At 38.6% G+C, this 16,897-nt stretch overlaps 1 protein-coding gene across 5 annotated transcripts in view; it reads right to left on the bottom strand.

Annotated features, from left to right (window-relative positions):
* Positions 1–16,897, bottom strand: part of CSMD3 (CUB and Sushi multiple domains 3) — a 607,508-nt gene that overhangs the window by 119,622 nt on the left and 470,989 nt on the right. For all 5 annotated transcript variants that reach the window (XM_081204227.1, XM_081204230.1, XM_081204229.1 and 2 more), the window contains 5 exons: positions 9,683–9,796; positions 9,084–9,179; positions 7,725–7,928; positions 3,716–3,840; positions 1,334–1,430 (listed from right to left, as the gene is read on the bottom strand). In XM_081204227.1, the coding sequence (XP_081060353.1) occupies positions 1,334–1,430; positions 3,716–3,840; positions 7,725–7,928; positions 9,084–9,179; positions 9,683–9,796 (636 nt within the window). The remainder of the gene's footprint in view (positions 1–1,333; positions 1,431–3,715; positions 3,841–7,724; positions 7,929–9,083; positions 9,180–9,682; positions 9,797–16,897) is intronic.

Below are 16,897 nucleotides of genomic sequence, written 5' to 3' on the forward strand. Positions count from 1 at the left end.
ACATGTCAGGACACAGCTGTGAACTCTCTGACTGTTCCCCTGCCTCTGAGTTATGAGCTGGAGAGTATGGGATCCTGGGCCGACCGATCATCATTGCCACCTTTAATCACTACTACCCTGAGAATGTAAGAAGTGTTTTCTCTTCTTTATATGCTTGTGTGAAATTTTGTGCATGTATCCTTCAAATAAAACTCTTGGTGATGGATGATAACCTCATTTGTTCTGTTTGCATCATAAGCCTAGCAGCTGACCAAAAGCTGCACAGACCAGGTAAAAAGCAACAGGGAAGTTATGTAGGACCCTCTAGGCTAAAAGTCTGGTACCAAATTTAAAAATTCCTAAAATTAAATTCCCAGAGGGGCCTTTTTAGCTCCTGGGACTATCCACCAGTGCCCACACTAGCTGACCACTGATGATGGGCCTGAGTTAGCGGGAGAAAAACAAATAAGACTGGGTATTAGTAAAGCAGAAAAAGGCTAGAGTATTGAAAATTCAGAAAGGCTACATATTCCAGAGGACATTACCGGTAAATACTGTTGAGAGTTTGAACAGTATGCTATTTATTACTTATAGTATATCAAAGGAGTGGCCGAACCATGACTGGAACACTTCAGTAATCCAAGCTGTTCAACCAGGCATCACATTTAAAGAAGAGGCAATTCAAATCAAGCAAGAGATATGATCTTATGCCTTCCATCTACACCAGAGGACTAAGGAAGTCCTGAAGGAAAAATAGATGATGAAACAACAGCTCGATCAACTGAACAAGCTAAAGAAATAGGTTCCTAGGGTTCCTGGGCTAGTTTGGAAGAGGAAAGGAATGAGAATAATGATATAGCTAGTAATGGGGCAAGGAAGAAGAGGATGCATTGGTGACTATGGTTTTGTGTGCAGAAAAATCTTAGATTTAGACACTTCAGTGGATCCTGGATATTGTGTTATTTGTATTCAACTTCCATCCAGGTTGCGTAGTACAAAATCTATTAAGAGCCAATTGTTTTTTGAAGTCTGGTATTGGTAAACAGGATCTGCTCTAGACGACAAATATTGGAAATATAATTCACACCACCCTGCACTCACAATATATGTGATGTGTAGCAGCAAATGGCAATACAATATGTTTTAATGCAGACATCAATATATGGTAGCACCGGGTAATGAAACCCCAGAAATCTGGCATGCAGCTTTGAATCTCTAACTCGTTCCAAAAGATGTATTATGTATTACATGAACCCAATTCCATATCTTTATAGCTGGCATCTTCAGAAGTGGCACAGGTCGATTATTTATCATAAAAGGGAGGACCAGAAATGTAGTCATTCTTTCTATTCACCTGAATAGCTTCCAAGCCTCGGAGCATTATTATCAGCACCATCATAAAAATCCAAAGAGTCCCAGTTATGCTCAGTTGCAAAACTTATAACCTGTACCTATGAAGAAGAAAAAGTTAATGGCAAAATTATGAGAGAATTCCAAATTCTACAATTTCCCCAGATTCATAACTATCATAAAAAGTATATTTTGAGCAGCTATACTTTTTGCAAGTTGTGAAGGCTTGCAATGAAAACTGGGTTCAACTAGGCATGCAAGGAGAGTACCTCGTATAACATCTAATACTGTCCTCAGTTATCTCCATTTCTTCTGACATTGTAACATCCACCTGTTCCACAAAGTACTGGTATTTGTGCTTTCTGACAGAAGTTAGCAATGCTTACCTAATAATGGTGGACACCCAAAAATTTTTGCCCTGCGTGAAAGGAGAGCTAGATGTATGGTAACAATGAGATTTCCAACTACATGTTCACTGCCAATAAATAAAGTTGGGACAAATGTATGGGTGAAGTAGTGGGAAGAAGGGGTGCTTCAGTCATCCCTTGTTCAGATATTTTTCCATATCAACCACTGTCCAGGGACACTTTCACCACTAGACTAGATGACATGTCTGGAACCACCAGGAAAAGAAGAGTGGGAAAAAGGCAATGAGGAAAGTTAAACCATCCTCCTTTTGCACTCCAAATGCTCTCCTATTACCAATTTGCACATCAATGGCAAACATGATTTGGAATCCTCTCTTCCTTGCTGAATGTCTGCTTCTACCCGGAGTGATGAAATTGGGCCAAGTCTCAGTAGGTAATAAACATAAAATAATAGAAACAACTTCAAATAATGGTTACACACACCCCTGGACTCTATATGCTTTTTCTATATAATTTTTGCATACAATTAGCTGGGCTTTTAAAAACAAAACAAAATGCAACAATGCACAAGCAACCAGGACATATGTGGTCATTCAAGGCTTGAGGTGGTTCAGCATGGGCAAACTGGGCCTACACTACCAAATTATTTGTAGAAATCCATTTTGAAAAGATTCCTCCTCCATTCTTACAACTAACAGACACCATAAAGGCCAACAAAGTTCTCTAAACTATGCTTATTTCTATATCCTGAGTTCTGGAATAAGGGGGGGAAATAGTGTTTCCAGTTAGTTGGGTATTTCTCACTGTTAACAAACTGGAAAAAAATGTTAGCTTTCTGAAAATAGAGTGGGTGGGAGGGTTTGTCAGATCTTCATATAACTTAATTACATAGAGATTCTGCTGTGTGAAATATACTGCATAAAGGAGCTGAGGATGGTCACCTCCAATTCTAAATATGAAACTGCATTATAATGAATCATGCTATTGGCTCATCTGATCTGGTACTATAATGGCAAATTCATTGTGCAAATTCACTGAAACAAACAATGTAGTTTATTGTACAAAACTCACATATACATACATTAGTAATGGATATGACCTCCACTATTTTTAAGCAGAATTTGAACACAGTTTGGCATGGAGTCTACTAGTTTCAAATAGTCACTGTTGATTTTTGGATCCCTGTACCACACTTGAATCAGTGCCTGAATGAGCTTCTTCAGTCTACAGCACAGAGGCAACTTTTGCATGTAGCCCACAAATTCTCAATAGGATTTGTGTCCAGGGAATTCCCTGGCCAATCAAGTACCTGTATTTGCTACTCTGTCATTTCTTCACCACTTTCAATTTGTGACAGGGGGCTAGGTCCTGCTGCAATATCCCAGTACTGTCAGGATACCTGTTTCCCAGCTCTGGAATAACTATCTTTCGTAGAACCTCAATATATTGTGGCGAGCGCATCATTCCTTCTATTGGCTGCAGGCTTCTGACAGCATAATGATCAACTGACTTTTCATGTTTGTTTTGAGTACAGGATTACGAGTAAGATAGAAAACATGCTTTGTTTCAATTAATTTGCACAAGGGTGTAGGGTCACACAGTGAAAAAAAGGTCAGAACTCCTGCAGCCCTTACACTATTTGTAGAAGAGGTAATTTTACCACTTGTAGCTAGTAAACGAATGGAAGAGTTCAAGAGTGCTCCTCTGACCTCACCTCCATGCTGCCAGTTGGAGCCTGGAAGGTTTTGGATCGTGCAGCTAAAATGTCATTAGTTCCAGCACCTTAAATTACCTTTCATATATTATAGTTATAAAAACTGTTATATTTTAATCTTGATATACTAAAAGTAATATTTCTCAACAGGAATGTCTCTCACAGTAAATTGCTCCAGTAAAAAGGTTTATATCTATTGTGACAGTTGTTAATTGCCTGGTTTGGTTTGAACTCTTCATGCCCTCAGTTCTCCCAGAGATGAGAGCCTATACTGATACCAGAAGAAAATTCAATGCATTCTTACTTGAATTCCAGCTCCTTCAGGCACTGTGATCTTCCAAATACAATTCAGATTGTTGTCATAAGGCTCAGGATAGCCAGGAGACAAAATGGTCCCTTTGCGCTTAGTTAAAATTCCTCCACAGGGCACTGGAAACAAAGGCATAAAATGTGGGAAGAGGTTCCCCTGTATTTCATTCATCACAGCAGGGATAGGTTATAACAGAACCTTACAGAATTACAAACATGATTGATCTGAACAGTTTTACAGTATGATCCTATAGTTCAAGATGGCCTCAGGAAAAGAAAACACAGCATTACCCCCACCCATCCTGGCTTGGATGATATTGTAAGACTCTTAAACTGTTCTAACACATCTGATATATACACACAATGGCTGAATCTGGCATTTACACTCAACAAGTATCATCCACTTCTGCTAAATAATACATTCTGTAGTCATTCAGGTTCTATATGTGGAATCAATGAGAGTACAATTAAGGAATGGTAAAATGTACTGTCTGTTGCAAGGCAAGGCTCTCTCTGGAGTTAACAATGCAACCTTAACCACATCTACTCAGAAATTAGTCCAACTCGATGCAACAGGGCTTATTCATGGGGTTAGGGTTGCAGTGGACACTCTTGGAATGGGGGACATCCCCAAGGATCTGATACTGCTTGCTAAGGAGAAGTAAGTATGTTTGAAAGATCAGCTGTTCATTACAGTCACCCTGCTACTTTGAAAGGTGTACTGAATCCCTGAGACAACTCTCTGCCTTGGGAAAGTGTAGTCTACAGCCCTATAAAAGTTCAGTCTAAAGGATGAAGGAGCAGAAACACCAAGGGGAGCAGACTTGAAGAAGGGCTTGTCTCTTCCCCAAGCTGCCTCCCCATTTGGAACACCTAGCTGAGAGAAGCCAATCATTATCTGAAAGGAAATGAATCAATCAGTCCATATTTTATTTATTTACATAATCTATATGCCACATTGTCATTATAAATTTATGTTCTCAGGTTGTCTAAGCAGACTCGTAAGGAAAAAAGAAGTACAACTTTTATTGACCCACTAAAAAGCTGGTAATTTTGAGAAATAAGAATGGATGTTGTTGCTGATATTATTTTCTTTGTAAATAAAACCCATGACTCAGAAATCCTAGTGAATCATTAGTGTACTTCTCCAAGTCAACAACAACAATATCAATAATAATAATAATGTATGACCATCTTTCAGGGATTTTTTAGCTGTAATTCCTGCATTTGGGGGGGGGGGTGGGGAGGTTGGACTAGATGATCCTTAGAATTCTATGAAAGCATATTAATTTCCCTTACAAAACCTGGAACCATTGTGTCCCCATCTGAGAGCTCCAAGTCCTAGCATCCTTTAATAAACTGCGTATTTATTTGGGGAGGGAAGTTCATTGGATATGCTTTAAAAGCACAGTGTGGATCTGCCCTCACTTAATATAGTTTAATACATGGACTTACAGCACAGCCCTAAGTATGTCTACTCAGAAGTAAGGCCTGCTGAGTTCAATGTGACTTAGACTCAGTTTTGCTTGTATAGGTTAACAGCCTTAATATGATCTACAGCATGGAATACAGAATAGCACTCAGATTAGCTAGGGCATTTTATTTTAACAGATTAGGCCTGGGAAATTTTGGCCTTTCTTGTTCAGCTTTGAACCCATTTATGATGCAGGTTTCAGTCTGAGAATTCAGTCTGAGATTAAAAGGCAGTAGGGCCTGGATCTAGTGTCAAAAAGGGCTTCTTAGAGATGTAATGAGCCCCCAGGACTTAAATAAAATATAGCCTATTTTTTTCTGTTGCAAAGCAGCTCCATTTTTTAAAAAAAGCCGACTTTGCTGGAGTCCAATGTACTTTTGTCAAAATAAAAAAAAGCCCACATTTGTGTAACACACAAAATAAATAATGACAGTAATAACAGACATAAACAGAAAGAACTCATAAGGGCACCACACTGATATTTGATGCTAAACATGAATGATACTTGCGGTCAAGAAACTAGACATTCTAATATAACCACATTAGACTGTCATCTAAATACAGATATTCTGCTGGTATTATAATGGCTTGGAGAAATGATTGATGAGAAGTTTTATCAGTACCATTAGCAGCTCATGCATCACTCCAGTGGAACAACATTATCAAGTCCTTGAGCTCATTTCATTAGATACAAAAATGAGGACTTGAAGAATATGTAGAAGAAGGAAACTTATCTGAGTAATGAATGTAGGAGCTACATTTTGTAGTGCATATAACTGATAGAATCTGTCAGGGACTACATGAATAAACTAAAGGTCAGTGTCACTTAAACAGTTTAAATAATTACTGGTAAAAGCAGGAGCAGACAGAATGACTGATAGCTGATATCTGTAAGGAAACATTGAGGCAGTTGCTACAGAGCTACGGCAATTTAAAATGGTCATGGCTAGCATTTCAATTATTAACCTGATTTTCTTCAGAGCAGTTTTAAGCTCATGCATATTTATAACCTAGATTAGAAGAGTGATGTGCACTAATGAAGAGCAACTACCTTCCTTGGGTCAAATTAACTTTTGTAATTTATTTTATTTATTCAATTTATAAACCATCCTATAACAATCATTCTGTGGGCAGCATGTAAGTAAAATTGGCTCCAAGATTAAAATCGCACTGTCATTTTTAAAAATTCTGCAAAAACACAAACAAGACAAACGTCTTTAAAACAGTGACCAAGATATTAAACAACACAGCCCTAAAGAATTAAAGCAAGGGAAAGAAATGCAAAAACAAAACAAACACCATAGGGCTAAAAATAATATCAGGGCACTGCATAATAAAGCTGATGCAGATGTTTTGGACTACAATTCCCATCAGACCCATCAAGCAGGTTGGCTGAGGCTGATGGGAGTTGTGGTCCAAAACATTTGGAGCAACCAAGTTGGTAAAGAGTGGCCTAGAACATCTGGAAAAATGAAATGGTGTTTGATGCTGAAAGGACATGTAGGTTTTTAAATGACCTGGTGGCCCTCCTTCGGGATGGTCTTCCACAACAGAGATGCTACTGTTGGAAGGTCTCTTTCTTTTGTAGCCAGCCATTGTGTTTAATTTGATTAAGGCACCTGAAGAGTACCTCAGCCAATGATATCAACACATGAGTAGGTACAGATACTAAGGTCTTATAGGATGGGTTTAAATTTTAAAAATACTAAAACCAGCCTTTGAGATCATTAAAAACCCTTATGTAAGACCCTCCCTCCTCCCTATTGATTATCTGGTTATTTTTTTTTAAAATAAATCAGCTAAGAAGAATTGTCATCATGAAGAAACAAAGCAAACTTTCAAATGCTGCATACTCATAAAAAAAAGAAGAGTGTAAACAGGTCAAGGCAGCTTAAGACAGAATACAAGATACCGAGAAACTATGAGCCATGGTACAGGAATGTAGAACGAATTCGGTCTCCTAGTCTTAGAAGTGATGATGGAAGGAACATCATCTTAGGTCAATATCTTAGGTATGGAGTCTCTGAAGCAGAGTTTTGAGTAGACTGGGAGCTGCAGGATCCAAGGGAAGTCCTGCTGTGTGCAGAGAAGCCCACTTCCCTTGTGCATTGACACCATTAGATGTAACCCAGCAAAATCCTGGAAAATGTAAGTGCCATAGATAGGAATAATAGAGCAAAAGGGTAAGCAAGTGTGTGGGTTGAACGCACTATTTAGTGGAATTGCAACATTTCCCTGGAAATGTGTAAAAATGAGGTGACATTTTCAGAGTCCTGTGAGTTTAGTGATTCTGTGTAAATGATATTTTCTAACGTATGGGAGAAAAATATTAACATCTACAGAAAAGAAAGGGTAGGATTCCTGGTTCTCTTTAGTGATAACTTTGTATACCGGTAATTCTGCATATAACAGAAGGCCAGTAAGGCAATCGTGCTGGCAACAGTACAGGAACAAATGTGTCAGTACTTGATACAATACTTCATTAGACAGTAACTAGACCTTTACAAAAATACAACTTTTAACTACTCACCAACACATGTAGGAAGGGAATCATTCCACTGCGCCAACGCATTGGGCACTGTGTCACATCTAATTGCTATTGATCCATAGAGTATGTAACCTGGATTACACTCAAAAAGAACCAATGAACCAACTGCAAACTCATTTCCAATTCTTTTCCCAAATCGTGGCTCCGGCACCGAACTGCACTGGGTTGCACTTGTTCTTGGAACCGCTAGAAACCCACAAGAAATGGCATGTACTGATTCATAGTGCAAAAATATTTTTTTAGCCTGCGCAAACATTTAAAATACATTTAAAATTAGGGCTTTTTAAAAACCACTTTGATGCAGTTCCTGATTGAGTGTATATATCTATTTTATCTTATATAACAAGGCCTATACTTATAAACGTTAAGTAAAACAACAGTTCTGATTAGATAAAAGAGCTGTCCCTACGAGCCCTTTGAAAAATCATGCTGGGACTGTACTGTACATTAGTTGGATAAAAAACAAACAAACTGTGATGCATTATTGAACTAATATATGAAGTTCATATTGTTGTGATGGATAGATATTTAAATGTATTGGCTATGGTTTTATGAATATATGATCTGTTTGTCAGATCAGTATTCAAATTTGATAAAAGACTGAATTACAGTAGCAAATGTTGACATGCAGTCATTTTAAGTGCTTGAACCATAACATGGTAAATAAAGTAAATGAAGTGAAATGACTTAATAATTAATAGCAAAATTATTGATTTAGCTCAGGGTAATACACTGTCTAAAATCACAATGATACTGAAATATGTATTTGAGTGGCAGGCAAGGTTGAATATGAATAGATCAGATTATAAGCAAAATGGAAAAGGGGAATTTCCCAGTCTCACTTCAAGTTTGCAAATCCTTCATAGCTTTTCTACAGATTTTCTACAGATTTAAATTTCATGGATGGTTATGTCTTCTTAAACATGCTTATAACCACAGGGATTCAAAATACATAAGGAAATATGATATATCCAATGCTTTTTCCTTAAAAAAATGTTTATGGGTACTCCCATTTTGACTCAAGAAAATCACTATTTTATAGTTCAAATCAGGAAAAATATATACAGTGAATGCACAAAAGTACAAAGATTCACAAAATGTTTAGGGGTATGCGTACCTCCAGAAAAAAGCACTGGATATATCAATCAGATAGTATTTTCCCTATCAATATTTTATACTTCTTAATCTCTGTTGTATTGGATACAGTTTCAAACTGACTGGAGTTGAGATTTTTAAAATATGTGTGTGTGTTTTAAAGAAAGGTCTTAGAAATGGAAGGAAATGTGAAAGATTAGCACAAAGGTTTAACTGAAGCATATTTGAAGCACTCATGTTTCATACCTTGATAAACAAAGTGAAATCCTTTAGCTGTTATGGGTCCAACTGAAGTAAACCGGATGGTAATCTGGTTCCCTGAGCTCAAGGGAAGGGATTCTCCTATTCAAGACAAAAAGTACTGTATCTCAGAAACAGGTTGGTGGTTTTTTGTTGTTGTTGTTTTGCCAATAATCCTAAAATACTGTTTGCATTACATCTGGCAAACATGTTATTTTAAATCCTAATCTCAGTGTTAGGGTCCTTTTGGGTCTAACTTGATATTCTGTCAGGTACATATTGATTGACCTAGACATAAAGTATCACAGTTGATTAGTTACATTTCGTAAGTTATTACCTTTTACAAGTGGTGTTTCAGAGAGGGGATATTTTGCTAACACACGCTATTCTCTATTCCTCTTTTTTACATGTGGCTTGAATCATACGGAAACACCTCCTTTCAACTGATCTCATTGTAATTTATTTGTATAAGAAAATATTTTGGAATTTTAACCCACCCACATTAAGAAAATAAAAATCAATATCAACCATCTATCCACCAGAATATCTGGCACAAATCTTTACTCGACAAACAAGGAATGCATGGTTGTTCTATGGTGATATACCTGAATGAGATCCTGAAAGAGAAGATAATAAAGACGACTGTTGAGTTGGGCCATCATATACCTCAACCACGTCATGGAGTGATGTCTGGAAAAATACAAACTGGCCAAAAACCACTAAAGGAAAGATAAAAAGAAAAGTAGGAAATTAAACTGAAAGAAAGTTATTGTTCATTTTTAATACCATGCATTTAGTTAAGTGATACTCTGTTAGCGGCAACCATTTTCATACAATATCCTAAGTGTAATGAATCACTGTTTCTTCTGATCCAGCTGTCATGTTGCTTCTGTTGGGCAGCTTCTTATATTGATAGAAGTCTGCAGATCCTATGGGAGCAAGCCATCCAATCTGTGGGGAATGAGTCTATCGGAAAGGACCACAGAAGTGCATGCAGAGAGAAGGAGGATGTCATCAAAGTACCGCTACAACCACAACCCTAACCATGACCACCAGATTCCTTTGGAGTCAAAGATTCATTTGGAGGGCCTGACCTTTGCTGTTCTGCCCATCGAGAGCCAAATGTAAACAAGAAATACAAAAAAGTAAAGAAGAAAAGAAGTCTTTCATAGAAACATCTACCACCTCATGCCCTTAGCAAGCTGGATACAAAAGCATTAATTTATAGCTGATTAGTCTATTGGAAGTTTAATTAACTTCAGCGTGATTAATGTTTTCATCAAGACTGTGCATTTGGACCCTGAATCAATTTCTAAACCCTCTTTTATCTTAAGAGTCTCATGATGACAATGCAAGGGGTCAAACAGGAGGCGGCGGGAGAAGAAAAGAAAAAATATGTAAACTATTTTGCTAGCTCTGCTAGCTCTGACTGGTTGGGAAAAACCCCAGATCAGATTTAGGGAAAATGCAGGGACGTCAAAGTTTCCATCAGAAAAAGGAAACTTCTTGCCCCATTGCCCTTGAACTTGTGAGTTCAAGGACAAAACTGTAGCTTCCCAGCTAGTGACAGTCACCCTTGGACTCTGTAAAGGTAAAGGGTAAAGGGACCCCTGACCATTAGGTCCAGTCATGGCTGACTCTGGGGTTGCAATGCTCATCTCATTTTATTGGCCGAGGGAGCCGGCGTACAGCTTCCGGGTCATGTGGCCAGCATGACTAAGCCACTTCTGGCGAACCAGAGCACCACACAGAAAATCTGTTTACCTTCCCGCCAGAGAATTTATCTACTTGCACTTTGACGTGCTTTTGAACTGCTAGGTGTGCAGGAGCTGGGACTGAGCAATGGGAGCTCACCCCGTCACAGGGATTTGAACCGCCAACCTTCTGATAGGCAAGTCCTAGGCTCTGTGGTTTAACCCACAGCACCAACTGCATCCCTTTGCCCTTGGACTCTGTACAGAGCAGCAAAAACCTAGATAGAATTCTTGTGCATACTCTTCAATTCTCACATGTTCATTGAAGCCCCAATATGAAAGCTGAATAGGACTATTGATATCGGGTTTCTTTTTCTCTGCATTCTGTACTTCTTCCTGCCCTGAACATCTGTTATTAGAATTTACATGCCCAGAATATCATTGCCTCAGGGGAAGCAAGCATCAAAGACCAGCTTTACTCACAAAGTAAATAAATGGTTGCTCTGATTTTTCTACACCTGTTATGATGAAAGTTTGATAAACGTTCCCTGAAGTTAGATCCTATCCTGCAACAAGTGTTAATGCTTCCAAGCTACAACAAACAGCCTGAATTTCAAAAGTCTTTTGAATTTCATGGAGCTTTTGGAGGTGGGAGAGAAGTGTCAGTTCATGATCTTAGGACTCTGAAAACATAGTTCTATACTGGAAGCTGGTGTGAGCAGTTCACCATTTGGATAGACTTCTTGGGAATGTTCCTACACTGAGCAGGGAAGCCATCTCCCAGGACTGGAAAATCTAGTAGACACCAGAAATTCAGGGATGTTGATTTAATTAAAAGAGTCAGAAGTTCAGATTTTACAAATGAAGTGTGTGTGTGTGGTGGTGGTGGGGAAATAGTTACAGAAAGAGTAATACCAAGAATGTTATTGGTCTCAGGACTCTTCTGTACTCTGAAGACATGTCAGGAGTTTGTCAAAGAAACACACACACACACACACACACACACACACACACACACACACACACACACAGAAAGAGAGAACAGCCTGAGGATGATTTTATAGCTTTGTCATAGCACGCCATTTCATTCCTGAACACTTAATTAAACGCTACATATAAGAAGAGAATTATCTTGTATTATCCGTGCAAAGTCTATCCCACATGTTAATATTAATATTCAAGTGTAGCATATTAATTTCCATGTAGGTTCTACAGCTCTATATACTGGACTGTACTGAAGACAACATTTTTTTTGTCTAGAGTGAAGACGAGAATGTTTAGAGCACAACATATTCCCTTTGTTCTTAAAGGGTATCTTAAAGCTTGTAAGATTAATTATAGTGAATGATAGCTTTGGTAGGTCTCTAGTTGTTCTTTTTTTTACTACAAAGGCCCTTCTTCATTGCTCTCCTATGAACCAACATAATTGTAGTCATACACACGCTTCTCCTTTTTTCTCCTTCCCCTTCAACAATATCTTGAATAACGAGAGCGGCATTATATTTACATTGCATTGTTTGATTCTCTGTTAGAATTGTTGTGGTTTCCAAGACAATTTCCTTTCCATTATTTCTCTATTTCATTCTTATAAATATTCTATTTTGCTTGATTGCTCTCAGCCACTCAGCAGATATTTTCATCAGTTGCTGTTACAAAGCTGAATGTGGGGGAAAATCAAATTGATGAGAATCTCCCTTCAGTTTCTAAAGAGAGTTACCCTTATAATTTGATAACCTTTTCGAGCTGTCATAAGGCTCTCACAAATGGTCTCACTGGCATCATGAGAATGTGGTTCGGCTGCTCTAGATTTCAAAATACATCAGATATAAAGAAGAAATGAATGGTGAAAATCTTCCCGGTCTACAGTAGAATGCTAATGAAGAAATCAGAAGAAGTATAGCACCTGATGATGCCTTCGGTTGTGGGGACAATGTTTTCTAGGAAATATGCTACTATATTATCACCAAGGGGGATTTTGATAGAGAATAGGATGATGTGATAATATCAATGGTGCACAGTGAATTTTTTTGCGCGGGAACAGTTAGGGCCAGAGGCGCCAGCCTGCAAGGGTGATGGGGTGTGTGTGACATTGTGCAAGGAACATTGTGATGTCCTGAAATCACACATGTGAGCATCGGGCCTCCCTCCCTAAGTCAGGCGGAAGCTTTCTGGGCTTTGGGAAGGAGGAACCAGACTTAGTACCATAATTCACTGTGAACATTTAAGAATAAGAATAAGAATAAGAATATCTTTATTGTCATTGCCCCCTTCGGGGACAACGAAATTACTTGACTGCTCCATAAAAACACTAATTAAACAATACAATATAACACAGCAAGGGAGATTAGATGACTTTCAAAGTCTGGACTTCCCATTCAGGGCCGAGATCGCTCTGGAGAAGAAGCTGTTCTTAAGACGACTCGTTCTTGTCTTCATCGACCTGTATCTCCGTCCCGATGGCAAGAGCTCGAAGAGACAGTGACCAGGATGCGATGGATCTTTTACTATGTCCAGTGCCTTCCTATGGCACCTTGTGGCATAAATCTGCTCTAAGGTGGAGAGTGGGCAGCCAACAATGCTCTCTGCTGCCTTAACAACCCTGCACAACCCCATCCTGTCCTGGGCAGTACAGCTTCCGTACCACACACATAAGCCATAAGGGAGCACGCTCTCAATGGCACAGTGATAGAAGGGACTAACCTAGTCCACTGACCACACGCCACTGGATAATATAGCCACATCCACAATATACATTTAGAGCACTTGGGTACCCCAGATAATCCCTAGTCCAGCCTCATGGGAAGGAGAAATCCTCCCCCTCTTTTTTTCTTGTGACAGGTAGATGACGACGACGATGATGATAATAATAATAATTTATACTCCGCCCATCTGGCTGGGTTTCCCCAGCAAATTATTAAAATACAATAACAATAACAATAACAAGGTCTGCCTGTTCCCATGTATACTCAAACGAGTCCTGCTCCTTACTTTGGCCACTGCCTTGCCCTCTCCTAAGTATGGAGGCAATTACTGTATCACATATTCTAACCTATCAGACACCAACACATGAAATAATTGGGGGGGACGGGGAAAACACCATATATAAAACCATCTTCGCACTATAGATCCTCCAGCCTCCCCATTTTTATTCATTTTAGGAGAGACGATGAAAAATACTTGTTAAGACTTCTTAACGAAGTAACTTAAGATGATTTTTAATTATCAGAAAGGACTAAGTTGGATCTTATATAATTGCAACATCAATTATTTGTCTCCACCACAAATAAGGACTTCTATCTCCGCACTTTAGTATCAACCCCAGTTGCTCAGGTTAGTCCTTCCCAATATATATGAGCCATGAGGAATATATCACGTCACTGCATAGCCTGTTGATTGGTTACACTTTGCATACCAAATTCACTTCAAGGCCTCAATCTTCACAGGCTTGTATTGAATTGACCTGATGGATATGTTTGTTCATGAACACCCACAGAAACACCATTACTCTGGGAGAGATCTGTTGGTTTCCCCCCTAAGGCAAGCCTTATAAACTAAAGCAAACAACTTAGAATTCAATCTTTAGCTCAGCCTACAACCAGCACAAATCAAATATTTAAAATGCCCATGAACAATTCAAATTCATAAATGCCAGTGTGTGTGGAATTTATCTCAGAGCTTATTTATTTCGTTATTTAAATATTTATAAACCCACACTTCTGTAGGAAATATAGCAAAGTGTTGTACCACATAAATACATAATATAATAATAATAACGTCAGTAAAAACAATGAAATGTCATTCAAAAGTGTTGGTGTTTTTTTAAAAAATAGAAATAAAAAGGATGAATTCCAAAGGCCTATCTGAACAGCCCAGTTTTTAAAAGGCATATAAAAGAAAGCAGGGAAGACTCCCATGGGACTTCTATTGGCAAGGAGTCCCACAGGGTAAGGCTTGCCTCACTACATGCACAGTCTCTGGTATAGGGACATAGGGGACCACAAAAAGTGATCCATCAGAAGATCTCAGTTGTCATTTACTGTGCTGCAATGAAAACAACTTTTGTAATACCATATGTTAAAACTGGCACACAATATCTAAAGATCTTTTTACAATGCTTAAAGAACTCTATTTGAAGTCAACAGATGCCACTCAGACTGATGCTAGTGCAGATGTTATCTAGAAAGAAGCATTAGGAGTATATATATAATTATATTGCACTCTAGTTTATTCCCGCTTTCCCCTCACAGTCTTTTTTTTTTTTAAGCGCGTTACTCTTTTAGGCACATACAGTATTATGTATTTGCAGGAAACTGTGGAAACCATAGAATGTGTGTGTGTGGAGGGGGACTTATCCGAGATCACCCCAAAGACGTTTAATGTCTATTCATATCTTCACTGAGAACAACAACAACAAGAGAGTCGGGGAAAATTATGACTGCCATGATATTATTCTTCAAAGCTAAAACACACATTGAAATGAGCTCAGGTTTATTCACTGGGCATCCTTCTTTCCATAGCAGGTTGAAAAAACTCAAGAACACTATTTAGAGACAAGCACCTAACTATACTATATTTGCCTTTTGCTGCGTACTGGCATCTGCATGCTCAGTATGACAGAAATCGACTTGGCTGAGTGGACTTTGATGTCTTCAACAATTGGTGATTTAGAAGCAATTTAAGGCTCTCATACACACCCTTTACCTTGGAAAAACACAAGATAATGCAAAGCTCTTAAGCTGTCATCATTGCATACCTGTCTGAAAACAACATAGATGGGGAGGTAAATATTTTCTGAAATATATTTTTCTCCCCTCTTGGCTGGAATCCCAAAAACCTCTTCTCAGCCTATGAATTCCACTCAAGTAAATATTTATTGATTGTTCCCCATCAAGTCCTCAATGGGCAAGGGAAAAAAGTGGATTTTAGTCAGTGTGGCTGCCATTCAGGATTTGGAAATGTTCCTTTGGCTTCTCTAATAGGTAAGAAGCTTCAGGCACACAGCACTTGCCTGAACTTAGTTTCCTTAGGAAGGATGTCACAGGAGGATTTTTGTGCTTTAAAATATTCCACTTTAATTACAAAAATACAGTTGGGTCCAGAAGGAAACATAGCCTAAACATGCAAAGCCAAAGTCTACTGCTTCCATATCTGATATGAGAGAGGAACAGCCAGCACACAAAAAGTAATGTCTAACAGATCCCAAACTCAGTTCTATGTTTCTGGGAATTCCAGACTGATACAATTTTCTGGTGGGATTCAAATTCAGCAGATTCACAATTAAAGCTGATTTGGAGTTCTTGCACTAGAAACCCACTTCCTTTAAAGGTGGAGTGTTTTGCAATAGGGAAAGAATAACTGTACCTTATCTCTTTATGAGACTTGCCTGGTCTATAACAGAACAATCCTCTCCCCCAGTCACTGTGTTGCTCCCCTCATAGTTGAGTTGGGAACTAGTTGGAGTCTTAGTCTTGTCTGGGTAGCAAGTCCTAGCTGATGTGTTGAGTTGCTGTTTTGATATTCATAAATCAATAAAAATATTAAAGTTATCCTAACCTGAGGTACTATTTCTGTGTTAGCGGAGTCTGTAACCTGAAGCGTATGTAACCTGAGGTACCACTGTATTTGCAGTCTAATCTCCTTGCAAACAAAACAGGATAAATGCTCAATAAACAGATCGTCTGGAAGCCTTCTGTATCCCTAACCACTATATTGTTCTTTTCACACTTAGATTACAATATCTTTAGTTGAGGGGAAGGGGTAAAGGACTGCTACTGGCTGCCCTATTAAGGAAGTTGCAGCTATTTACAAAAAAGGACCAGATAATCAGTGACTAAATATTTGCATTCCATTCTGGATAGAGCCGAGTGGTTCTGCAGCCCACCTTTCTATCAGAGATTAATCTTCCGAAGGCATACTCTAATCCACAAACAAGTCTCTGTTGATAAAGCCTCATAAACTTCATTTCATAAGCATGAGCTTTTCCAAAGCACTGTACACACTTTATGTGTTGAATTTAAATCTGGGCCTCCAAAACAAAACAAGGTGAACTTACATGGCAGTACATCCCATTGAGTGTAGTGGGGCTTACTCTACATAAATATGCTTAGTCTTGCAGTATATAGCTGT

This window comes from Podarcis bocagei (genome assembly GCF_964188305.1).
Source record: "Podarcis bocagei genome assembly, chromosome: 8".
Lineage (NCBI taxonomy): Eukaryota > Metazoa > Chordata > Lepidosauria > Squamata > Lacertidae > Podarcis > Podarcis bocagei.